A 27,035-nucleotide genomic window follows, 5' to 3' on the forward strand; every position below is an offset into this window, starting at 1 on the left:
TGATTGAAAAGAGAAAGCGCTTACCTGGGTCTAGTGCCTCGGCCGCTCTCGCACTTCGTCAGCACATAATTCATCCATTTTCTGGCAAAAATGATATACTTGTCTCCAATCTTCTGCCGGAATTCTCCAGACATCAGACGAACCGCTTCCTTATGATACTAAAAGAAAGCCAGCGGACACCGCAATGATTAGGGTGCCGGAAACGGAAATAATCAACAGACTCCACAGAAGGATAACAGAAAAATGCAGGTCCCGGAGATGGGACATCTACCTCGGCCGCAGCCAACGCAAATCTCGCTTTGTCCACCTTTCACTGCGGAGCAGAAACCATTCCCAAGCAGCAATAACCAGGGCCAGTGGCCTTTCTCTGCAATATAGTACTTGATGAAACTGGTAGATGATGCAGAGGTAAACCTTAACTGCTAGAGGTGTACAGGTGTTTGGCTTCGAATAGGTGTTCATCCACATTTTCAGAGAAAATTCAGGCAATCAGCCAAATCTTTTATTTACGCACGAGGTTTCCGATAAGACTGGCTCCGTCCATCCTACATTTCAGGAAGCACCCAAGGACCCTACTCTTCTACGAATACCTTACCAATCGTTAATCGCTCCACTCAACCCTACGATTCAATTCGTCCTTCCCCTGCTCCTCCCACCCATCCCAAATCCTCTGCTATCCCTGCACCCTACCAGCAAGCCCTGGGAGTTTCCCCTTGGTACAGCATGCCATTGCTTTCCAGCTAGGTTTGCACTTTATATATCCCAAACATACATAGGTACATAGAAGTCGAACAGTTAAAGCAAGTGTTGACCAAAGGCGGATGACATGCACGTGCACGTCACTTCACTTCATTCCGTTGCAATCACATTGTTGCTGATGATTTCTTAAGTTCTAGCTTTAGTTCCTGATGCCGATGGAATGGTCGCTTCAATCACAATGGCATAGGGGAGGACAATGGGAAGGTCCTTTTGGATATGGGGCACACAAGCGAACGACGCAACAATGCAGGAGACAAAATAAAGGGATAAGTCAAACATTGAAGTATCTTTGTAAACACCATTTGTTATCCTTCTATGCAATGCGTGTGGTTATCAGATTGAGTGTGTTACTCACAAAACAATGGAAATACACTTGTCTCCACGCTCCATATTTATCTGAATTAGTGAAGCGCACTACAGCCCAGAGGCATCGAGGCGCTGTTGCACGAGATTGTCTAGGTTACAATTAAGAAGGCTTGGTTCATGGTTGTTGCTCAGGGTTACATAGAGCAGGCATTCTGACATAAGGAATTCTTTGGGATACCTGCACAAATATTTCATGAGGGAAAATATTGCTAACAGATAAAAATGCGATTAACCTAACAATGAATAAGGTAAAATCCATACATAGGTGGTTACAGAGTTCAAGTCTCGTGCTGTAACAAAAGCGAGAACATTAATTGCTATGTTATACGAATAGCATGGTTTTTATCGCTTTACGAAAGGATAGGTGTGAATCAATCCTCTTGATGTGAGGGGGTAGAGTGTTCCAATGGGTCGCGGCCATTGTGGGGAAGCTGGTGCCTCCTGTTCGAACTCTACGTGTTTTAGGAATGGCAATTCGATTGGTGTAGGCCATTCTGATGAGTCTAGCAGAGATCGGTTTGGCTATTCTTTGAACCAGGTAGAGAGGTGCCCGATTATGGACACAACATGCATAAGGGCAAGAGTTTTAAAGATGATCCTCTCTTTAACGGAAAGCCAGTGAACCAGTGAAGTATATGAATACTTGAACTACTCGACATCCTGGGAAAATGCTTAACGTGTTATACAATACACCTGCATTTACAACTTTGTGAGCTGGAGTACAGTGATTCGTCTCTTCTTGGGCTTCTGGCTCATTTTACCACTCTTTCTCAAATTCTTCACAATCTTAGAGCTCATTTTATTTTCAACATTCCGTATTTCGCTAATTCCTCCTCACATTTCGGCCAACTTCCCTGTACCGAACCTCTCAAATAATACTTTTCAAAATCTATAAATTGTAAAAACAAACCATTCTACTTCTACAATCACTGCGACTCTTCCCTTTTGCGCTAGGTCTTTCTCTCTTCTGCAGAACTCCACCCATCCTCCACCATAACCTTACGCTTCCACTTGGTTTCATTCCTTCTTTTAAGTGAGCCACCTACCCGTCGGACATCTCCTTTCCCAACGTTTTTAAGTTTTCACGAGAAGCTGAAAGCCCATCTCTTTTCACCAGCCTAACAGTTTCTGTTCTAGATCACTGCATTGTTTTGCCTATTTCTCTTATTCATAAGATTGAGGTATTTATTAGTTAGGCTTGTTTATTAGTTAGGCTTGTTTATTAGTTAGGCTTGTTTATTAGTTAGGCTTGCGACACCTATAAGCCAAAACTATTGCATTAGAGTACAGATAGGGAGGTATGGCATATGTAGGACACAAAGCCTGCAGGTGTTGTTTGGTTATTTGCTCACCCGTTGACTGCCCATGGCCATGCTAATCCTCATGGCCGTTCCCACCTAGTTCCTGCCCCTCCCTGCCCAAAACACCTCCTCATGGGAACTCTTGGAGCTGGCTTTAATCAAGCCTTACCATTAAATGGTACACTATAATTGACTGCGAGTGTTTTTCCAAAGCATTAACGACTTCATTGTAGCTCTAAACCTGCTATGGGTGTAATGAAAATGTCCTAACAGGTCTACCTTCAGCCACTGGATTTATAAGCACTATGCGTGTCCTTCATTGAATCCTGTTAAAAACAAGCACTGGCAAAGCCAACAGTTTTGTCTTGGGTTTAAGTATTAGGGATTTGCCAGGCACTGCTATTAATTAGATGCCCAGGTACCTGCACTATTTCCCATCTGCTACCATCAATAGCCAGTTAATACCACTACGGCTGTGCCTGGCAAGTGCCTTTCCCATGCCTACACAAAAGCGCAAACTGTTGGCATTGCCAATGCTTGTCATCAGTTATCTTGCCTCAGTTGTTAAATGCGCATTTTGTAGACGAGCACTAAAATATAGTACGTATATATGTATTGACTTATACCACAGCTTTCGCTTTCTACGGCCGGGGTCACATCTTAATTGCTCAAGCTGCAAAGGTAGGTCTCCCACAAAACCACACAGGAATTTGGAAAGTTGAAAATTTGCCTTTTGATTCTTAAGGTTGAATTTGCCAGAAGCTCAAAAAAGATGAAACAATCTCAAATTGGAGATGCTCAACTTAAGGCTTGAAGACTTTGCCAGGAGTACTAGAACGTAGTCATGTGCCAGTCAAGTAGGTTAGGAAAAGAGAAGCTGTTGGGCACAGGTCTTATTTTAGAGCTGCCAATCAGCAGAAAAGCTGCGCTGTCTAATTAAACCCATACCCAGAATTTGTTTGGTTCCGACGATTCAGTACAAAGAATAACAGGCTTCCCTGCTCTCCATAATGGTTTGCTCGAAGGTTCTATACCTGGGCTTTTGCCCCCAAGCAAGTCATGTAAATGCAAAGCATGGGGGCTGCCCAGGACATTTTTTAAAGTAGTAGATTGGCATCGTGCACACCCTACTCTGCGGAGGAGTTAGTAGTCATGACCTAAAGGACTTTGCCAAAGCCCTATCCCATAAAGTCAGTGCGACAGACATGCAATGCTGTGCCCGCAGCAGTAGAACACAACTACACCCCGAAGCATAACATATCTCAACAGGGATGTGGGCAACGAAGTATAACCAAATCCCTTATTTGAAGAGTTTTTTTCTTGAGTTTTGCCTTTGATGTCTTAGTAACAGGGTCATCTAATGGATTTATACTTGCCCTGGAGATCTAGTCATCCGGGTCTCCTGGATGAGCATTCCTTTAGATAGACATGCAACAGAAGTGGACAGAAAGAGATGAAGCTTCCTGAGCGTGAGGACCTAGTCTTTTCAATTAACGTTCACAATCTTGGCTTGATAGCTCAGCGAGTTAAGCGTTTGCTATGGAAATCTCCATTCAACTTGCAGGCCAGAGACTGCCATTCCTGCAGGGCTCTGTTATTCCTTCATCCCTAAGAGGCTAAGAAATTGCAAAGCATTGAATCTGGGAAAAAGTACAACTATTATTACAGCACTGACACGGGGACTCTGGCCTGAAGCGCTATATATAGTGCGATATGATTAATACTAAAATAATACACCATAACACCCTCAAGTCACTCCTTACTCTTCTCCATGTCCTCAGGGCTTTCTCCATTAATCTGCCGACATCTCCAAAGAACGGCCCCTCCACCATGCCTTCTTATGCTAAACCCTGTACTACTAAGCCCCGCTGAGTACCTTTCTTGTGGCTTGCCCTCCAAAAGTGAGGGGTTTCCCCCCCAAAGGTACATACAGTGTAAAGGGGATGAACACCATGCCCTCTCAAAACAGAGGGCGTATCACTGCTTCTCCCCCTATCTACCCATGCGTCCCAAATCCCGCCCTAAAGAGTCTGACCTGATCAGTGACTCTCTTCCTCTTAAGTGATCGTAGATCCCAGTGTTTTCCCCCTTTGCTCTATCCATTGAAACATCACAACTTGTACTCATATTTTGAAAGCGCATATCCCCCTCATGGAAAGATAACTCATCTCCATTGACCCACACGCATGCATCTGATGCACCATCCCACGTGTAAGCCGAATGGAGGAGGCCTGCATGGAAGCTGCCCCCCTTATTACAGTCCTCTTGCTCACCAATAAGTAAAGCAGACTCATTACAGTAGTGCACCAGACCGGTTTCAAAGGCCCTTGCACCATTTCTGTATGTTGCCACAGAGTAGGTACATCAGTCACACTGACCAATCAGCTTTCTGGCTCGCTGTGCTCATACATTGCCATCTTTGGGTCCTTACCTCAAACCCAAAGTTGTATCCCTGAATCATGGCTTCTCGGTAGTATTGCTGCAAAGTGGTGGATTCCGTCTCCTCGCCCTCGGCTTCGAACTCCGAAGTGAACATGTGGTCAACCCTATCGATGGCGCCGCTGATCTTGTTGCATAGATGTAGCGCATCACTCTGCAAGGCAACGGCACAGACAGCAAACAGTAAACCATTGGGGGGCTTTGCTCACGGATAGCATGCAAGGGACTGCCCAGGGCCAGCTGAGCAGGGAACTGCAGCTTCACCCATGGGTGCAGAAGGGCTCCATACCTTAAGATGCTTCAAAGCTTTGGCTATGACCGGCTGGCTGGATGTCTGCTCGTGATGCAAGGTGACGAGCCCTTCAATGGACTGCTGAAAAGCCTTCCTCTGGCTCACCAGGTGGGCAGACTGCATTACCACCAGAAGGAGGTTATCCACCTAGGAAAACAAGTCAGATTGGTCAGCACGGGCCCGCTTTAGTTCTTCATAAGAGGAGGCGTATTCCCTGCTCACTCTAGGCCTCTAGCGTGATCTTCCCCTTTTGGATTGGCTAGCATCCCCAAATCTCAGAGCCAGCAGCAGCCCCGTGCATTTAATTCTCATTAGTGTTCCCATCTTTTGGCACTATAAGCAGCTGCTCAGCCACCGCATTGCCTCTGCTGCTGCTTCCATGCACCAGAAAGGCGCTTAATGCTGCAGATCTGTTATCCTGGCCTGCAACTATCTTAGTTTATTTTGAGAAGTATGTGTGATACTGGTGTGCGCCATTATTCAGAGCGACTCTCAGTATTTTGTAGAATATTTCAATTATTTCTTTGAGTTGCTGCCTTATTACGGCATCTCAAACACTCAAATCCCACCTTGGCACTATACATGCACCCAAAATGCAAACGCACATCTACAGACGGTGCAATACTTTCGAGAAAGTAAACGTCTACAGTACTAACAACACCATCTTTTTAACATTATGTATTGGTGTTCGATCAAAACCGTACACAAACATTCATCAATCAAATACACGAATGACATTACAAAACTAGACACCGATGCTCCACAAATCTCATTACATTAGCATACTGTACACGATACATTCGAATCCGATAAGTCAATGACAGAGTTCCTATACAACGCCAACAATGTATACACATTTCCTCAATACCGAGTTGGTAGGGAGGCGATATGATCACCCTCCCTAAGTGTAATCCAGAGCCACTAACTCACCTGCATGCATGCATGCAATTAAAAATCCGAAAATCTACTTTTAGTGCTTCAACCCCTTCACTCATACATGCAAGAATTGCAGCCACTGGAAGATTCTAGAGCAGGAACAAGACGAATCACAGGTGGCTTCTACCCAAAGCCAAACCCCTGCCTTGCACTCCGCATCCTGGATTTCCATCCACCCCTGTCGCATTGTTCCTGCCTGGCTGCATTTAGGGGCAAGGCAGAGATCGGCCGGTGGAGGGAGGGAGGGTTGGCGCACCGAAGGGGCTGAAGGACTAGGAGCACTGAGGTTAGTACAGCAGGTGAATGTGCTCTTCCTCCCATGCCTCACCCGCCCTACTTCATGGAAGGTTAGATTGCCAAGCATCATTTACAGAGGAGTGGGGTAGGCAGCCCGATGTCTACTGTACATTCTATCCACACCTTCAAGCATGGACTGACCGAACAGGTCATCATCGGCTGTGCAACGGGCAGCCAACCCATCGCGCCTAGGGAAGCCTTGCGGAGTGGAATGGCTGGCAGGTTTGCTGATGTTGACAAACGGAACAAGCCTCAGAAATGCAATATGAGCCGGCTTGGCAATGAATGTGGGAAGGCAAACAGCTACCGGTGCAGGGATGCCGTCTAGCGGGTCACGGATGTATTTCCAGCCACACCTCAGGAAGATAGATGGCATGAGCACCAGCGTGAATCATTGTTCAAAGCCTGGTGAGCACACCCGAGCCTGGCCTGAGGGCTCCTTCCAGGAAACCTGCAGTTGGGAGATTCACCCCTTTCTTCATTTCATGAGACCAAAGATTCACATCCTGCCCACACAGACCCCTCGAATGGGCACAGTCCTGCTTACTGATCGATAGGAATGGGGTTGTGTGCGCTTGTGTAACACGTGGGCAGGAAAGACCCCCGATATGTTGCAAAAAGCCAGGAGGTGCTAGACAGTAGTTTTCATAGTAGCCTATAGGGGAACACATCATTTTCGAATGCATTGAGGTCTGTCCCCATCTGTGTTCTGATAAACAATGTAGTGATCCTTTACTTATAGTTCCATAGCCCCCTTTCCTCAATGCTGGTAGGATATCAGCAATGCTCAGGGGATGGACCAGGTATTTATGATGGGATGGTGGTAGGGCTGCATGGAGACGGGACGGCGATGGACTAGTAGTACAATGTCTGGTCGACTTTCCCTTGTACTCTATGGTATGGATGCATCCAAAAGAGTGTTGTGGGAGGCTGAGCAATGATACACCACAAAAGGCAGCTGTACACCTCTAGTTTTTATTAACGAGCTTCAACAGGTCGAGGTCTGTAGGCTAAGCTTAGGTTAATCTTATAAATAGGCGTAAAACTAGGTCTTTAATATTGCCGCCTTGCATATGCCTCATAGCACCACAGCCTTGTGCACGATATCTTCACGCGCACGAGGCTAAAGTTAGACAGGTCCCAACATGTCTGATCCGGCTACATGCTTCACATATGCAGAGGATGTTAGTGGGCAGATGGCGTTCGGGCCACGTACTCGGGTGACATCACGTTTATCTTTTAGACGCGTTATTTAAATATAAATAGTGTGCTTTGCCAGACGTGGTTAAAAACAGTGCCTGCGGCAAGATTTGAAACATGATCATCTCAAGGGGAGGACCTCAATTAAAGTTTTGATTGCTTAGAAAAAAGATGCACAGAACCAAAAGTGTTTGTTTTTCACTTTGTCTCCCTCTCCAGAAAAAGTAACTGCTCTTGGAGGGAGATTGCATTCTCCATAATCTATTAGAAAGTTGTTGCTTTGATATTTTAGACAATACGTGTCCAGTCGGAATTTAAAGGCAACACAGTTGCAATCAAGACTGAATATACAGGTAATTTAAAGAATTAGATCTCATTCTTATAAATGTCAATCATGAAGTCATACTTAACTAAAATAGTTTTCTGTACATATTTTTTTTTACAGAATGGGTTGTCAAGCAAGTTAAAATATAAATTAGTGTCTGAAATTAAAAAGTTGGAATCACTTCAGGTAGTAAACGACCTATAATCTCCATTTCCTTCATGGAAAATAAAAGGAAAGGATTGTAAAATGTATTTAATGCTGTATCATTTGTAGATATAAAAGACCGTGCTATGTACGCATGGTATCCCTTGTACCTAAGTACATTTAGTCCAGCTACTGGAGAAAGTTCCACAATAACATAAAAGGAACAGAAACATGTTGAGTATTTTCAAAACAATGTGCGTTTATATACGTTGGGAGCCATGATGTGATTTGCTGTATACACTCTGGTATAAGATTTGTTTACATTTAAAGAAATATGTTTATTTGTGTTAGACAGATGTGATAAACATACATTTGAGGGGAAAGAGGAACTTGATAATTTTGTCGATTCCAATGAGGTTCATTAACCCATTATTATTTGGAATGGTTTTTAATATTGTAAGATTGGTTGTAAAATACATTTTTTAACAAAAAACAATGTTTCAAAGAAAGGAATTGAGATATTTTTACAAAAGGTGAGGCGATTGGCCCAATTATTAATCTACATTGTTAAAACTATTGTTGGTAAATGTGTGTGTTATGGGCTGGTTCAGCTCCCATTGCTCTGCCAGTAGAGCTTCAAATAAAATAAGTGTCCAAGGAAACAGTGAGCCGGTGGGGACAACACAAAGTGGTGCTCCTGATGGTATGCCCAGCCTTTCCTCCTTATCAGAACTTAAACAAACCAGTCTATCCATATAAATCTCTGTCTCTCTCTCGAGATGCCTGATGCTAAAACAAAGTATTTCCAAAAAGGGTGGCCAACAAAGTCAAAACCTACTCTTGAGCAGTCTGTGGCCTTCTGGCTACCCTTATCTATGTAAATGCATGGCCCAACACAAAAGTCCCAAAACCTACACTTCAGAAGTCCAGCCCTGTTCTAAAATTAAAAAAACAAATATTCTTCAGTGTAGGCTCTTTGAGCAGGCACTCACAGTCTGGTTGTACGCTTCTTGCCATTGTGTTTTCCCAGTCTTGGGCACAATCTCATTCTTTGATATGGATATCCTGGTCCTTGTGTCTTTGAATGCCTCCAATCTTTGACCAGCCTGTTGGGTAGCTGCTAAGGTTTCTGTCTGCTGTAGAGAAGTTGCTGATTCGATTTTTTTCAACCTGATTTCCCCCCCACGTCTTTTAGGTTTTCTATTTGGATTCCCTTGTCCCAGGTGGGGAGAAGAGAGGGACTGACCCAGGGAGATGTGCAGAGGAATATCTGGAGAAGGGGACGTAGAGAGAGCAATTTCCCAGACACAGAGAAGCAAGAGACCCAGACAGAGTGCCATAGAGAGTGACACTAGACATGAGGTGTCTAAGGAGGAGAAGGTAAACGGAATTAAGAAGGAGGTTGTGAGAGGAGTCAAGATGCAATAGGCGAGAGAGAGAGAGAGTAAGGTGGTGGTGGACAAAGGGAGCTTGGAGGTGGTGAAGAAAAGGGCACTTAAGTTATGTAAGGAAGGTGCATTCGAAAACAAGCTTGTGGAAAGGAAAGTTGAAGAGGAAGTGGTCAAGACAAGAGTTGTTGAAGGGAAAAGGAAAAGTAAATAGGGGAGAAAGAGGGTTAGGGATCCCTCATACACCACACTCACAGGGTGTACATGTAAGGTCAGTGGAGGAACGAGAACATGGCAGAACAGCAAGGTTTGAAGAACTTAAGAACAACGAACGAAGGAGAGAGGGTAGAAAGGGAACACTAGGGACAAGCTCGGGGTGAGATTGCGAGATGAAGGCGAAGCTTATGCCAAAGAGCCATACACCTATAATACTATGAAGGCATGAAGGGCGGCAGCAGTAGGCCCAGACAAATGCTCGCAGACAGCATACGGTGTCCTGCCTTCTTATAGCTCCCTGCTGAGCGAGATCATTGCCAGCTCCAGCATGACTCCCATTACAGAACAACAGTGAGACTCAAGTGCAGACTTCAGACCTGTGAGGAGAATTACCCACCATCCCCTAGCTGTGCAAGAACATCACCAAGGAACCTATGAATTCTACTTCACTCCGACTGCTGAAAGACTGAGATCGCCGGGAAGGGACCCAGAGGAGCCACAAGAGGGATTGTGAGAGACATATGTTTTGGCGTTTTATTTAATGTTTTGTTTGGCTCAACCCGTAACTATTCACTACATCAATTGTGTTGCGTTAACCTGCTAGTAGAGACCAGGATACAGGCTTATCACAAACTAAAAATCATTTACTTTGAACACTATGCAACCTCCCCGAAAGAAGTTAACGTTTGAGTTCATCTGTAGATCTCACCACATCCTGGTGTTTTTTAGTTATTTTGTGCACATTCTTGGATCGTAGCCAGCTGATCTGGTTTTAACCTCTAGGATCCCCTAATAAAGAAGTGAGGATACAATTTCTTTGTGCCTGCTCAGTCTGTCTCAAAAGGAGTAGGGGAGGGACCCAGTCCAGATGTGAAGCCGTTCTGATAGCCAAAGTGGTTAGGAAGGCTCATAGCCACTTAAATGAGACAGCATTTCTAATTACTGATGAACTTCTGACCGAATATGGGAAGTAAAGGTAGATAAGCAAAAGCACAGAGTATGGGATGGGAGAGCCCTCTCCATTTCCCATACAAAAGACATACAGAGGGCACCTCGGATTGATCTTCGACCCAAAAAGATCCATCTGGGAAGACCCGAAATTCTAAAAGATCTGGAGAGCAACATATGAAGAAAACTCCCATTTGTGCAGGATGTGAGCCTTCTGAAAAAACCTAGCAGTCTGTTGAAGACTCATAATAGATGAGACTACAAGAAACATGTGATGTTTGTTCCCTTCCAGGATGAATGTAGAGGTTTCAGGGTGTGATCCTTGTACGGAATATGCGATGTATAAATGTTCCACCAGTGGCAGTTGAATGCTAAAAATTGAATGGGGACAATAGTGGTGGGCTTTTGTGATGCACCTACCTTGCAGCATTGACTCTCACTGCAACTAAGAACAACAAAGAAGATCTTAAACTTTGTCAACTCTTGAATGCGGCTTGCTTAATGAACATGCACTTCCTCTATGATAAAATGTGACGAGAGATGGCCAGAGTTGGAGTTAGCCTGCACAAGCGGTGGCGGGCTGAGGGGCGAGGGGAGAGAGGACCCAGCTTCATTTAGCTTCATGATGCCTGGCACATACATTATTGCACTGATTTTGCCCACAAGGCCACACATTGTCAGTGCCAGTGATGAATAGGAAGGCGCAGAGGGACAGAGACAGCTTTGTACTACAGCACTGAGTTGTGTAATTGTTTGTAAGAAGCTCTCCGAGAATGTGGAGAGGGAAGTGCTCCAAAGAAGTGCGAGGGGTCAGAAATGTGAGATAAACAACTTTTGGATGATTTTTCAAAATATGCCGTTTTATTAAAGTATACATTTCCATAAACGCCTTCCTATCCCTACCCGAACAAGGATTTCACTGCTTATCATAAACTAAAGGAAACACTAAGGAAATCTGGCCCTCACACTTATACATGAAATGCACAAGAAAATATATGGCAATTCACAACAACATCAGCAACTGCATTTATAATGTATTCCCAGTCTTTCTTTATAACCTGGGTGAACTCACCTTCCGGAGGTTTTAGGCAAGATTCAGTTCCAATGTTCAACAAAAAGAAAAAAAGAAATCGAGGTTTGCAACAAAGTTCCAACACAGTTCTTGGCTCATTCACTTTATCAAAAGAAAGTTCTGTTAAATCAATATTCAGCCAAAGGAACATTTCTTCTTCTTTGAATAACCCTTTCCGTTTCATCAAATAGCACCAATGATATTCTTGGTCAAGGTGCTTTGCCATACTTTATTAATGTCAGAGAAAATATAACTTCTTGTCAGATTCAAAGGAACACAGCTGCTGGCAAGGGTTAACGAAACAACACAGCTTCTTGCTAAGGAACAAAGAAACCGCTTCCTATAAGCTCTCTTCTTTATAGTACCTTAAATCAAACTGTACGACTTCTTAACACTTCTGTTTCCACCTGGTTGACTCTCACCCCAGGTTCACTTCTACTAAGAGTCACTATGTGGGTCTTCTCGCCTGCCCGACAGTGTTGCAGGCTCAACAGTGCTCCTTGAGTATTTAATCTACTGACAACCAAAAGTTTGACCACAGCTTCAGCAGTTTGACATTTTGTGACTTTTGAAAAAGACAATATTTACATTTAGTGTGCCTCAGCACCTTCATGTATGCAAGGCAGGTACCACAGCTTCAACAGTTTGCAACTTGTGACTTCCAACAACGTTTCAGCAACGACAAGATTCACTTCAGTTCCCCTCAACACGTCCAAGTAAGCAAGGCCCTCTTCTTCTGGATGGAAGGGCAGCCTCTATGCCATTCTTGTCTTTCTGCCACACCAAACAACCTAAATGCTTTTAATGATTGTTTCTAGCTTTTCTTCTTTTGCCTTTGGAAATGTGAGTTTGGATACCAGCTTTTAGGGAACAATCATAAGCAACAAGCTTCACCCGGTCATAATCTTGAATTTACCAATTTCCTCCTGCCAACCAGAGCAGCTTAATTGTATGCCTTGTTGTTAGTCTCTTTTGGCTTTGGACATTGCTTGTGCCAGTCTTGGATTGGGATAATGCTTGCACCACTCTTGACTCTGGGCAATGCTTGTTCCCTTTAATTTTTAGTCACTTTGGTACAGTGCTATAATGTTCTTGTGCTTTATAAATCATCCTTCTTGTTAGCCTTCACTTTTAGGATCTTTTTAAGCATGCACGATTAGTAAGTCAGCCTCTTTCAATAGTAAAAAATTCAATTCAAACCATTTCGGCAATGTCACTTCTACGCGAGTGCTAGGTCAGTCATCTTCACTGTTCAATAATGAACAATTGAGTTTGCCTCAGGTTTACTCATACGCAAGTGCTACTCTTTTTGCATTGCATTGTCCGACAATTAATGGTCGGGTTCCCAAGGCTTTCACTCGCCCGTGAGTGCTTCTCCTTGGCTACAGTTGCCTGCCTTTGTTTGCGCACAGGATCAAAATGGTTGGTAACTCTCACGGCTTCTGTCTCCGCTTCCTTTGCATTCCGCAGGACTTCAACTGCTGCTGGCTTCTTTGAACATACACACTTCCTCAGTGAAGGTGTTTTTGTTCCCGCCACGCAGTCACTAAGCTCGTCTCGCTCCTGGGAACGTCAGCTGCACACCAACTTCCAGCCACGGTCTCCGGCACGCTTACTGCTGTGCAATCTCGTCAATCAGGTTCATATGGGGAAAAGCAGTCTTCCTTCACACTTTCCCCAGCACAACCTCTGCACTTCAGATTTAGGGGGGGAAAGACCCTCTCAGGACAGGGAGCTGGAATCATCTTGACTAAAGTCCTGCATCCCTTCTTTCTTCCAACTTCTTTGCAGACTGCCAATAACGTGCTTTGCTTCTACTGCTGCTGCTACTCCACTTCCATCTCCTTCTAATGGTCTGCACCTGAGGGGTCCTTTTAAGCCTCTGTCTCCCTCAGATGTGAGTCATTATGCTTAACAAGCTGACAACTCCTGCAACATTGCCTGAGCCCACTTCCTCATCCCAGTACTTAGGGGAGTATGGGACTTTTGGTCCCCAACACCAGAATTGGGCTTTTTAGTCCGCTTTCTATTTTTAAATGCCAGTTTACTGCTCCCGATTGTATTTACGGAAAGATCACACAATTTCTTCATAAAAGGAGAACGCAGTTTGTTTAAGCCAATATTTATAGATTAGTTTCTCTTTCACTGTAACTTTGGGAGTTAGGATGGTGTTTAACTTTGGACATTTCAAACAGCATTTCCTTTAGTAGGATGGTTAGGGATTTCATCTGACCTTGACCTACATCAAGAGGTTCAATGGATATTTTAGGTACATCATAACGTCAATAGGCCATTACGTGCCTTGGTACCTGTAAACTCTTCTTCCCTTTTAATGCCAATTACTGTGTCTCTTCCCACGGGATCTCCTCACCACCCTGGGCCTTTTCTCCTCCCAGGTGATCCTGCCGCAGTACACCACCCCTATGATCCGGATCAGGCAGCGTCAGCCTTTCCCTGGCCACCTGGGAGGAGACTCTAGGCAGGGAGTTAGTGAGGGATCCGCAGGATTCATCACAGAAGCCTCCAGCCAATGAAAGAATAAAGGGACGACGGACTGAAAGGTCAGCCACCCAACTTATCTCCCAGCTGAGACAACCAGGACATTCCCTCGAGACTTCCATTGGAGACAGTGACCAATGCAGACCGATGCTGGGAAGCCTGATCCCAATGATGCGTGTTAGGGGAGTTGTTCTATAGCCCTATGGAAAGGCGTGCAGAACACTTATACTAAGGGATTACAGAGTGTCCACCAAAAATAACCGAATGTCTCTATAATGGGCAGCATAGCAGAGCAGGGTGGCTTCTCTCAGGGGAGGAGAGAAGGCTGGTAGGTAGACACAGTTAGGCGCATCAGATTGCACTTAAGACAAGGCTACACAAACATACTAAAAAAAATATCTTTATTATTGGGTTACACATAAATCATATAAGTAATAAGGGGTTCCAGCAACTTTACAAGTAACCACTGGTGTTAAAATGGGTTTTCAGAATCAGCCCTGTGGACAGATTCCGAGAGTCCACCCTATTCTGGCGAACAGGTAAAGACACTCATTTCTACCCAAACCCTAGCAAGGTAGTGGGACTGAGCAGTAAGCTTAGACTTGGGAGAGTGTGAGAGTGGCAGAGGGCTCAGTTAAGCATACACAGATGAGTCTGAATAATAGAAGTTAGGAAGAAAGGATAAACATATAATTATATTTATTTATGCCTTGGATAACTTATCAATCAAAAACCACAGATAACAAATTCACTAAAACAAACTACTAACTCATGAACATTCACCTTGGGTTGTTCTGGATACAGAGCACCAGCATTTTACTTTAAACAAAGTAAGATCAAAATCTGGAACATTGTAGTATAGCAAAGCAAGCAAAGAACAGACAAAGTTAAGAATTACTCCATTTTGAGAAATGATAAGCAAAATAAAGGAGTTAAAACCACAATACAAAGACTCATAAAAATAAGGCTCTACAATTGAAAAGGCCTTCCTTTGCTAAGGGAGATGGGGCCTAGTGCCCTAAGAGTCATAAGTCCCAATTGAACCCTTTGCAGAGAGCCAGGAGTCTTTTTGATAGGCTGAACAAGTGTTGACAAAGCCAAAGGGTAGTTGAAAGTGACTTAAGGATTAAAAAAAAAGCAAGCAAAGTTCTTAGCAGGAGCTCTCCCAATCCCACAAACTTATGGGAAAGCCCAGTTTGGGCATCCTTAATCATATCTCCACCAATCTCAGACAGGCAAGGGAGAGGTATGGCTAGGGCTTTGCACCCGTTAAACTGTATGGCGGTAACAGAGGTGGAAAAAAGTACCTTAATTCAGCCAATGTGCTCCAATTTAGTAGGAAAGCCCTTTCATAGCTCCTGGGCCCACTTATTTTGTGTCTTTGTCCAGTTCGAGGAGGCCCAGGGGTCGGTGGTGCAGCGGTCACTTTCAGTGTCAGGATTTAGGTCTGTATAGATAGCGGTTCCGCGCTCTGGCGAGACGGTTCTTGGCTCTTGGCACTGGACTGCAAGGCGACCCTGGCACAATGAAGGACCTCCACATTGACGGCGATCTTAGGGGACCACCCAGGACACAAAGGTAGAGAACAGTGATGGCCACCAAGATCTAACAGTGCAAGTCGATCCTCATGGCGGAAACAAAGAAGCTGATCCTGCCATGCCCCTCTTCATGCTGGAGAGCTGCCTTTCCATGCTATCTCGTTAATGGCAGGCCCTGGGACACTGTTGCTATTTACGCGCCATATGGCGCTTTGAGGTATTTCCAAAACGCAGCACGTATATCTGATTATGTTGAGTCCCCATGTGTGTTTCGTGGTTCGGCCATGTGAGTCTGTTGGGTTGCACAAGGGTGGTTTGATCTGTAATATATTTTGTATGTTCTTAAAGTTTTTATCGACTTTCCATCGAATCACAACCATCGAAAAGTAAATCCATCTAAAAGAATACAAATAAATGCTATCTTTTACATTTAAAAGTACATTTTCATCGAAACTTGTCCATCGAATATAGGAATGGACACGTTTTGATGGATATGTACTTTTAAATGTAAAAGATATAATTTCGATACATTTATTTTTAACGTTAAAATGTTACATGGAGCTGTCCAGTCCTGAAATCTTTAAAGTATTTCGGCACTGGGCAGCTTCATGTAACATTTTATTGGGGGGGTTCCACCCCCCAACCCCTAAGGGCACCCCCCCTTACCCTTACCCCAACCCTAACTGAAATCCAACTAAATATATTCAATGAAGGGGCATTTCGATGGAAATGACTTTCAATTAATACATTTTGTTGGATTTCAATTCGATGAATCCATTTTCGATGGATAGTCCAGATACTGTTTTTATGAACTTGAGTAGCACTAGGATTTGATGAATTGAGCAGCATTCTATGTGTTATTTTTACACTTTATATTGCTAATAAAGATTGATGTTGGGTTTTTTACCCCACTGTAAGTATAGACTTAATTGCCTTTAAGATGCATTACCACCATTGGGACTTAGAATGCATATAAATAATATTATCATTGAGTTCAAGTACATTTACCCTTGAATATTGACATTATCAATTACATTTCGTTTTGAAGACAAGACAGGACCATACTTGGAAGTGGCCCGGGCCCTCTAGTCTACCTTTTGGGGCTCTAGAGATTGGTTAAGTCCCTTTTGCACTTTCACCTACAAGACATATCCCTTTTCAACTCCTTGTTGCATTTCCTGCCTATTAAGTATTCAAGGGCTTACATCATACAATTCTGCATGTATGTGTCTTCCTTGAGAGGGGCAGGTTTTTGGTAGTGTTTTGACAGTTAAGTCCACAACTGATTTGTGTAATTAAAGAATGTATTAACAATAAATCTTAAAGTGGAAGTGAGGGTGGTAAAGCCTGCATCATTACCGATAGTTGAATGTGCCTGGGCCATAGTTTGCGGGTTGACACGAAGGATGGAGATTAAGCTTGTGAAGTAGTAGGATTTGGTGGAGTCCAGTGCAGAGTGGGTAACATGCAAGGGAACCTTTGTAGGCTAGGAATAGTATGGAGGTCTGTGATATTTTCAGCAGCATTATTAAGGTTGTTTGTTTGATGGTCTGGATCTCTGCAATGATTCGGGGGCTTAGGTAGGGGTGGTAAGGTGTAAATGTCACGCAGGACAGTGTTGGTTAAATGGCGACATAAGTGCACAGTGAATGTCAGAAAAAGCACAGTCAATGGAGGAAAACAGTCCTGCTTCAAGTTCCTCTTGGTCAATGAATAGAGGAGGAGTAGAGGGTAAAGGGACTGAGACCTTAAAGTGAAAAATTAAATGATCGCGGGGAGAGGGGACAATGGAGATGGCAAAGGAGAGGGAAGTAGACAGAAAGACACGGTCAAGAGAGTTGCCATCAGAGTGGGTATATATATATATGAGTGAGAGAGGTTCAAGGAAGGTGGCTGCAGAGGGCTTGTCAGAACCTCTCGTTGCCTGCATAATCACCATCTAATGCCAAAAACAAGCATAGAATGTTTACCTGCAATGCACTAAAAAAAGGAAGTAGCGTTTGATTCGGACATACAAAAACATTAAAAGAAGGGCTTAGCATTGGTGGGATAAATCTATACCATATAAAAGGGTGATCTCAAAGTAATGCGAAACATTTGGGCGGCACCATGCAAGGGCGTGTCGATGCAGGCTGTGGTCCTGCGGATGTGTTCTCGAATTTAATCAGCCAGAACGCATGTAACTTCACTGGTAATCTATTGCCGGTTTGAGACGAAGCAGCCCAGATCCACATGAAACAGTAATTGTATCCTTGCACTATAGAAACACACTTTTTTGGAAGCAATTAATCAGAAAGCAAATAACACACATCCCGGCTCTTTGAATACCTTCCGGCTGGTCACATTTTAAACACATCTTGTCTGTAGGATGAGGCGATTTTAGCCTCACATTGCAAGACTGCGTAAGGGAGCTTCTGCAATTCAGCCCATCATATTTTATTTTTCATTACAAGAAAACACACCTCATTATTGCTGAGGTTTTCAAATACGGACAAACCCAAGGTGTGCACTATGCAACTAAGTAAGGTTACGAGTCCTTGCTACATGAGGATTCATTTTAAATAGGTCTGGTCCTGAAGAAGACGTGGCGGTAAACGGACCACACTGCAAGCCGAAACATGTTGATGCATGAGCATTCATGGGTTGTCATGCACATATCTTATTACCTTTGAACATCTGCCTTTGCGTCTGTTCTTCATTGCGGAGATCAATGAATGGTTGGTGACCTTTGATATATTCTACAAGCTAGTCACTTTTTACTTTTGAGATTTATTCTGCTTATTAAGGTTTAAGATCTAAAATATACATGAGTTAATTGATAATACATATATGTATATATGTTTCTACAATCACATAATACATTAGCAAAATAAGTTATGTTTTAGTTTCTCCTAGATCAGCCAAATTATGAACAGCGCTTTCTTTCAAATAAACACCATTAATTGAGGTAGTGTAATGTAAACATTTACCTTTAGTACCCACATTTCTAGCTCACATGCTAGCAATAGCAGTCTTCTGTGCAATAAGCACCCTTCTTTAATTTATTTCCACTTTCCAGCCAGTGTTAGTTCGTTCCACATTCCCTTCTCCCCTCTGTCTTCACTTCCTTATCACTCCCTCCCCACTCCCTACCCTGGATGTCAGATTGGTTTCCAGCACTTTACTGGAGCTGTCCTCATCAGTGGATCCCTCCAGTGTAGCCTTGCCCGGGCAGCAATCGGCTAAGGGCCAGAGGCAAAGGGCAGCTCAGCCCCATTCCTTTTTGCCCCTGTTCAACCTTTAACACCCGAAGGAGCAACTTACAGCGACAAGTAAGGTAAAGCTGGTATGGGCGGCGAACACAGCCATTACTGCTCTCAATTAAAACCCTACCTTTCTTACATTTGCATTTCCAGCACAGTACCGATTTACATTCTGCTGGGTGGCTCACTGTTTCTGAATCTATGTGCATTTTCACACTACTGTGTGCTTCAAATCTAGGCGCATTTTCCCACTACTGTGAATTCTGAATTTAGGTGAATTTTTCCCACTACTGTTTGTTTTAAATCTAGGTTCATTTTCCCCAAGACTGTTTGTTTGGAATCTTGGTGCATTTTCCCACTACTGCATGCTTCAAATCTAGGTGCTTTTTCCCCACTACTTTTAGTTTTAAATTTAGCTGCATTTCTCCCACTACTGTGTGCTTCGAACCTAGGTGCATTTTTCTCACTAATGTCCATTTTGAATTTAGGTGCATTTTTTCCCAATACTGTATGTTTTTAACCTAGGTGCATTTTTCGCACTACAGTGAGTTACCACAGTGGCCAGTATAAGAGCTGAATCGAGGTGCATTCACCAACCTCCAGACACCATGCATCAGAGCAGGACGCTGGCATTCCAGAAACCGAACTAATAATCTACCTAGGCAACCTCTCCCCCTCTTCATACAGCAGCCCACAGTCCCTTCTTCCACTTCACACCACATCCAATTAAACACTCAGCTACCCCAATGTTGAAGAGCTCGCTCCTCCCAAATCAGAGCTGCTCGCTGCCGAGCTACAAACAAAAATATTGACCCCTACAGCCACTCTTCCATCTCTCCTCTCTAGCTCCTCCCACCTCACCACTCCCACACACAAACCCAACCATTTTGGTTTCTCCCCTACCCACTTCCCGCTCTCAACCTCCCCCTCCCCACCAACACACACTTCCCATCGATAAGGGCAGGTTTAGCTAGCACACCTATCTCAACAGCCCCCCCCCCACACCACTCTGGCTGCCCGAACTCCCTGAAAGGGCTATGATCGCATCCACCCCAGGATTCCCTACCCACTCTCTTCTCCCAAGTTCCACTCGAGATCCCACTCCTTGCCCCCTCCTTACTCCACCCAAATCTCCACACCCAACCCTGTCCCAGCTCTCTACCCCTCACCCAAAACCCCCTAACCACACTTGCCAGCTTTCTGCTCCCTGGCCCTCTGCTGTGCCCTCATCCTTTCGTCAGCCACATCCCCACTCGTCGCCCCCCTGTCCTACAACACACCCTGCGACCTTAGCCCAGTCAGACCCTCTCACTCACCACTCTTCTCCACCAACACACACACTAACCCCTGCTTTTATCTGTAACCCCCCTCGCCGCCCCCCCAACCCAGAAAACAAAACCTCCTCTCTTGCATACTCCTCAACGCCAGGTCGGTCTGCAAAAAGAAATTTAACATCTGTGACTTTATTTCAGACAAATCCCTGGACATCCTCTTCATCACAGAGACCTGGTTTGCTGACGTTTACGAACCTACTGCACACAAGGACTGCCCCCTGGGTGCAACCTGATTGTTCAGTCAGAACAGATCCAGCAGAGGAGAGGATGTCCATCCTACACAAACACCAGATCCCAGTCCTACCCAAGGAAAACTTAGCCTGCAGCACTGATTGTGAATCACTACTTGTAAAATTCCAACTCTTCCCCGCTATCACCCACAGCTTTCTCTATACAGACCCCGTGGTTACAACAGGAATTTTGCAGACTCCCTCAGTGACGCACTATCAACCACCTTAATTCAACTTTCTTCTTACACAATACTAGAAGATTTCAACATCTGGCTTGACATCCCTTCAAACCCCATGACCCGCTCTCTGACTGATCACTTAGAAGCCCTCAAGTTGACAACTCATATCTCTCCCGGCCCACACTGTAGGCCACACCCTGAATGCAGTATTCGGTACCACAAACTTTTGATTTCCCCCCTCCCCTGTAATCTGGAAAGATCACTCAGCAATCTTCTTCTCCCTCCTAATCTCCCCTCCCGGCCCACCAGCCTGCCCTCTCCAACCACTCCCCCCTACACCCTTCTCTGGAATAAAGTCACCATTAACCTGGATCTAACCACCTCCCTCCTAAACTAACTCCCAGCACTCTCACTCCAGGAAGTTCCTTCCCTGGTCGAACTCTTCCATCACTGGCTCTCCAGTGCACTCAAACCTCTCACTCCAATGAAATTTACCTCTCAGAGATCTGGCCCCATCCCCAAGGGGTACACAACCCACCTCAAATCTATTAAAACTCTCAGGCACCGACTCGAGCAGATTTGGAGAACCAACCCCACTCCCCAAAACAAATCCTCTCTTGCTAGACTGACAAGGGCCTACTGGTCAGAAATCAGGAAAGCAAAAAAAAAAACATCTACAGGCACCAAATCCTCAACTCCCCTAACCCTAGCCAGGAACTGCACAGAATCATGACAGAATTCAAGCCGCCAGGTTGCTCAACTCCTCCCCCCTAACTCCCAATCTCTATGCGACACTGTATCCAAACAATTTCATAATATCTCTATTGATAGACACTGTTCCATCCTTTCAAAAATAGCTGTTGCCCTCTTTCCCCTTCCCGACCCAACCCCAGACCCACCACCCTCTCTATGCCAGTCTTCTCCTCTTTCTCCCCATCTCACCCCCTGAAATTCTCATGCTCATAGCGCCAAACCATCTGTCAGGCTCCCCTGGAGAGCCATGTCCTCCCACTCTTCTCAAGAACATCCTAACAACAACATTTACAGGCAGCATCGCAGAGACCATTCTCAACCAGTCCCTCGCCACAGAAATCTTCCCGAAAGCCTTCAAAACGTATGTCAAACCTCTCCTGCTCGACCCTCTCTTCCCCCTGAACTACAGGCCTATCTCCAACACCCACTTCATTGCCAAACTCCTGGACCGCACTGAATATAAACACATAATATAAATATAATTGACAGAATCAAACAACCTTCTTGACCCAGCCCAAATAGGAACTGAGTCCTCTCTCATGTTGGTTTGGAATGACTTAAAAACAACAGCAGACGTGGAAGGATTTGCAACGCTCATCCTTCTCGACCCATCTTCTGCCTTCAATACCATCAATCACACCCTACTCACAGACAGGCTACTCAATTTAGGAAACAAAGACTCCGCCCTAACATTGATCTCCTCCTTCGTCTCGAACCGCTCACAAATTATGCTCCTACCCTCTTTCTCACCCCTCTCTTAGCCCATGCCAAAAGGGGTGCTGCAGGCAGCGTCTCCGTCTAATCCTCCTCTTCAATATCTACCTTAACCTTCTCCCTGCACTCATCTGATCCCATAACCTCCTTTGCTACTACACAGACGACACCCAGATCATCCTCAAGATCCCCAATTCGCCAGCCTCTGCACGCCCCAATGTCTCCTCTTGCCTGTCTAATATCGACCACTGGATGACAACCAACCACCTCCTTGTCAACCCTGGCAAAACGGAAATCCTAGTATGCATCAAAATGCGCTCTCCTTCGACAACCTATCCCCTGGCCTCAACCCCTAGGATCCCCTTCATTCCCCCCCCCCCCGGCAACATCCACATCTGTAAAAAAAAAAAACTTTGGATGCACCCTGGACTCCAATCTATCCCTCTCCCAATACAAACTCTGTGCCCAGAACCTGCTTCTTCCATCTAAGCATCCTCAGGCGAATCTCCCTGTACATCATCTACCCACACTGTATCTTTGCCATCCTCCCCATACTCCTCTAACACACAGACTATGCAAACTCCTTTTACCTAGGCACTCCGGCATTCCAGCTCAGGAAACGCCAAAGAATCCAAAATGCTGCTGCCCATCTCCTCCTTGGCCTCTCACCTACAGAACATATTAACCCTGCACTCAAGAGTCCTACACTGGCTTCCCATCAGTCGACAAACTACCTTTAAAGCCATGTGCATCACCCACTGTGTCCTCCACAGCATCAGTCCAAAATTCCTCCAGGATAAACTCTTACGCCATCAACCCAGCAGGAACCTCAGATCTGGTTCTGCTCTTCCCCTCATTATCCCCCATTACAGCTCCACCAGATGGGGAGCCCCTGCCATCTGGAAATCGCTTCCACTCCACATCCGCTGCATTGATAACCACCTCTCTTTCAGAAAGGCACTCAAAACATGGCTATTGCCTATGACATCCTAAATACCTCTTCCCTATTTCCATCACCACAGCCTCCTTCGCAAGCACCAGTCTCACCTTCATGTTTGCAGCGGATGCCAGCTGTTGTTGCAGCAGCCAGCCCTGCACACAACAATACACCAACAACCCCCTTACCCATAAACCACAGGCAGATGCGGGCAGTTGTTGCTGTAGCCCACCCTACTCACTGAACCCACAGACCACTCACTTTACAGAAACACCCCCCCCCCCAATCCCTCATTCACTCCGATCGCTCAGGCTGCCTGTATACAACTCTTGACAGCCGTTACATTACCAAATATAAGTATCAGAATAGCTACTCAGAGCACGATATATTCACGGGGTTGCCATCCTTACACCCCGCCTTGGCTGCATGCCTAGAGGGCTTATACTGGTAGCCCTTCTCGTGTCAAAGATCAAAGGGATTTCTGACAAGTGCTCAGAATGTTCTTGAATTGGGGAATCACAAGCACACGGACAACAACCTGTCTGCTACAATTACAAGATGTATTAAGCCTGCATGCCCTGTTCCAATCTAGAGATAACTCAGCCTTATAGATGACCTTAGCACCAATCAAGGTCAATGGCACATTAAGAAATGTGAAGACTTGCACAGATACGGCTCCCAAAGAGATTCGTATAATTAGCACAAGTATTTCACTTCGAAGATCTGTGAAGGTTAGACAGATTGAGCGGTGCGCTAGATACTGCACCTGGAAAGATCTGGGAGTAGACCCTTTGACTGCACCTTATAAGGCTTATCCCTTCCATTGCGCTAGATGGTATATGATAGTAATCCATCTTTTACAATGAAAGAGATATACATCCGCCACTGCAACTCATAATGATATAGGCAGGTATCCTTGGTACTGCACTAGAAGAGGCCTGTTGTAAACCTATTATGGAAGATATAGAGCCAGTCTACAAGGGTAGCCTGTTCTATTGTGCCTGAAAATACTATGAGACTCTAGATCCCATGGCATCCTGGCTTCGACGCTTAAAAGATGGTATAAGATAGCCGGTCTATTTGCACTTAGGGTAGCCCGCCCAGAATTAGCATATGAGGGTAACACGTCTTCTTCACACAGACGACTGGATCACGCAAAATCAAAGATAAGCTCCACCTGAGCTTAACATATGTATAAACGCACCACTTCAGTGGACATCTGCCACAGGCACGGCTATCCATCCACACTTTCGAATGCAACTACGACTGACAAATTTGGTCTAGCTGGACACATAACGGCATTGCCCTTACACTAGACCTGTCTCAACACCTCTGCCATTAGAAGACCGAGACAACCTACCATTTTCGGTCTAGCTAGGCACACATTGTTTCCCCTGCACTAGCGATCTGTCGTGACCTCCCTCAGCACCCATTCACATGCCTGAACTCGTGGGTTGCTTACTCTAGTCTAGCCAGCCCACCTAAATCCTAATCCTGGCAAAATGTGCGTCTGCGCGCACACACACCCACACACACGCACACACGCACACACACACACACTTTAAGTCTTTTACCGAGAATGTTCCAATACCTGGACTGCGGTCCCAGAGGGGGTTCCTACCACAAAGTGCACTGAGGTCACATAAATGGGAAAAGGCGCGATGAAAAAGGACAACTACAATACTATACATGTGGATGTTGCTTTAAAATAGCCATATCACAGCACAGATGGGCACCATTAGGAGTGAACATGTCTAATAGGAAAATGAATGCAGAACAAAGTTCCCTTTTCTGTATATTGTAAGGATAATGGAAGCCAACAACGAGTTTTGTGCTATATGCTTAGCGCAAGTATGGCACTCCAATGTGACTTACACTGTACAGAGTGTGGGCTTCACTGCTTTACACCACACCCTCATGTGAATAAGTTATCTCCTTTTGAAGTTGCCAAAAAGTGTCTTGAAAAAGCTGCAGCACATAGAAAGGGTGACTTGTTTAGAAAAGCGCAGCTGACTTTAAGTTAAAATACGTTATGTATATAAAGTTTCTTCCCAAAGCACTTTTGATAGAAGTTTTTTTATATATAAATAATGATTACCACACAATCGAAATGGATACTCTTAACAACATCATAACATAAAACGCTTAGTTGATTCAAACCTGCGATCTGCAGTTCACAAACAGATCCCAGCAGTGGGAGCTTAACCTGCTGGGCTATCGGACTGGCTGGTTCTCAGAACGGAGGATCCGACACAGAAGCAGGCATCTACTGTGAGCCTGGTGTCCCCAAGTGCAAGTCCTCACATTGCAACTTGTTATAATAATGCACATTTTCATAATATGGTTACATACAAATCGTGATGTCATAACTTTTCGATATAAGGTTTTCATGCTCTAATTATCTTACTCTAGGCATTATAAAATGTGGAATAATGTTAAAGTTTCTGCTCTGATACAATGTACCTATGCATACAGCGTGTTAAGGTGAAACCCGCAGCAGAGACTTCCCTTTTTCAGAGTAGGCCATCTTTTGATGCTGTTCCACATTTACCAGAAAACACAAATTCGATACTCTTAACGATCAACGCTTACGCAGACCACAACATGGGCGGCACTGCTACTAACTCAACCCTGCGCAATTCTGCAGCGCTCAGGTTGCACCCGGGGGAAGGCCTGCTTTGTCCCAAAGACAGCAGCGCGACCATCTGATTCACAGCAACACCTGAACATGATATTCCCAAAGAGCGAATGCCGGGAACCCAGGCCTGCCTGAACCCACGCCTTTTGCTAAAAACAATGGACTCCTGCACAGTTGTAAAAAGTCAGAGAAAGTCATGACAAAATGGAGGCTTTCCTCCGCCTCTGCGTCGGTAATAAACAGCACAGGTCATCCAAGCCTAGGGCAACGACAAAAAGAAAGGACCTCAGACAAGTACCTGCATGCTTCGCAAAGTATCGATGGTTTCCACCTGGGGCAATACTTTAAAGCGGTGTCCGTCCCACGAGCTCCAGCTGTTGTCCACTTCCCGCTCTTTCTCGCCGTGCTTGGTCATCAGTAAGAAGGCCTGGTAGGCCACCTCGTCCGAGTCCTTTGAACAGTCCTTTCCAGCAGCTGCGTTAAGCAGTTGCAAAATCACAGACTTCTGCCCTGAAAGGTGATCCGGGACAAAGACGTGCAGGTTTTCCAGCCCAGGAATTTGCACCTGAAAAGGTAAAATAACGAGGTGAGGAGGCGCACATGGGGCTTTTACGCTAAGGCCGGGAGGAAATAGCGACACAATTCGGGCATACTGGCTCCCCTAGAACAGCACTACATGCAAGAAAGCACGTGCTGTCAAAGGCTCCACGCGGACACGTTTTCTTCTCATTAGTTCTCCCACCAGCCCAATCCCAGCCTCAGAGCAACTATCCGATGGGTGGAATGGGGGCAAAGGCCGCAGCAATTGTATGCACAGCGAAAGACGACTATTTATTGGGTGGAAAGTGGTCCGTTGTATCAAATAGGAACAAAGCAAAGGGGAAGCAGACAAAATACAAATTACCATGAATTACTATCAATTTGGTCGACAATACCTAGAGCGGAAAAATGATCGATAATCAACAGTCCTGAATTACCTATTGCTGGGGATGACTTTCTGCTCAAATTGAAGCCAGGGTCCAGAGCGGTCTACTGCTCATGTACTTGCTTTCCGTGCTTTATCATAACAGTAATGCCATGGCAACAGTATGCAGACTAAAATATTGCTAACATGTCTAAAGATGGCAGCACATTCACTTTTTCAAAGAATGCACCTTTGGAAAGGCCTTCCCACTGATGGCTCGGATCTTATGCAATGGCAATCCTTTGATCCTGAGAGACACAATTTATCATTTTGAGTTTCATAAACTTGCCTGTTCCCCCAGAGGAGGTTAAGCCCCGCTAGGGC

General features: G+C 44.9%; 1 protein-coding gene across 5 annotated transcripts in view; it reads right to left on the reverse strand.

Annotated features, from left to right (window-relative positions):
- Positions 1 to 27,035, reverse strand: part of MAP3K4 (mitogen-activated protein kinase kinase kinase 4) — a 516,131-nt gene that overhangs the window by 121,503 nt on the left and 367,593 nt on the right. For all 5 annotated transcript variants that reach the window (XM_069607700.1, XM_069607697.1, XM_069607696.1 and 2 more), the window contains exons 10-13: positions 26,046 to 26,312; positions 5,155 to 5,304; positions 4,858 to 5,019; positions 25 to 158 (exon numbers count right to left, since the gene is read on the reverse strand). In XM_069607700.1, the coding sequence (XP_069463801.1) occupies positions 25 to 158; positions 4,858 to 5,019; positions 5,155 to 5,304; positions 26,046 to 26,312 (713 nt within the window). The remainder of the gene's footprint in view (positions 1 to 24; positions 159 to 4,857; positions 5,020 to 5,154; positions 5,305 to 26,045; positions 26,313 to 27,035) is intronic.

The sequence above is a fragment of the Ambystoma mexicanum genome, chromosome 4q, assembly GCF_040938575.1.
Source record: "Ambystoma mexicanum isolate Mex_15411 chromosome 4q, UKY_AmexF1_1, whole genome shotgun sequence".
NCBI classification, from domain to species: Eukaryota; Metazoa; Chordata; class Amphibia; order Caudata; family Ambystomatidae; genus Ambystoma; species Ambystoma mexicanum.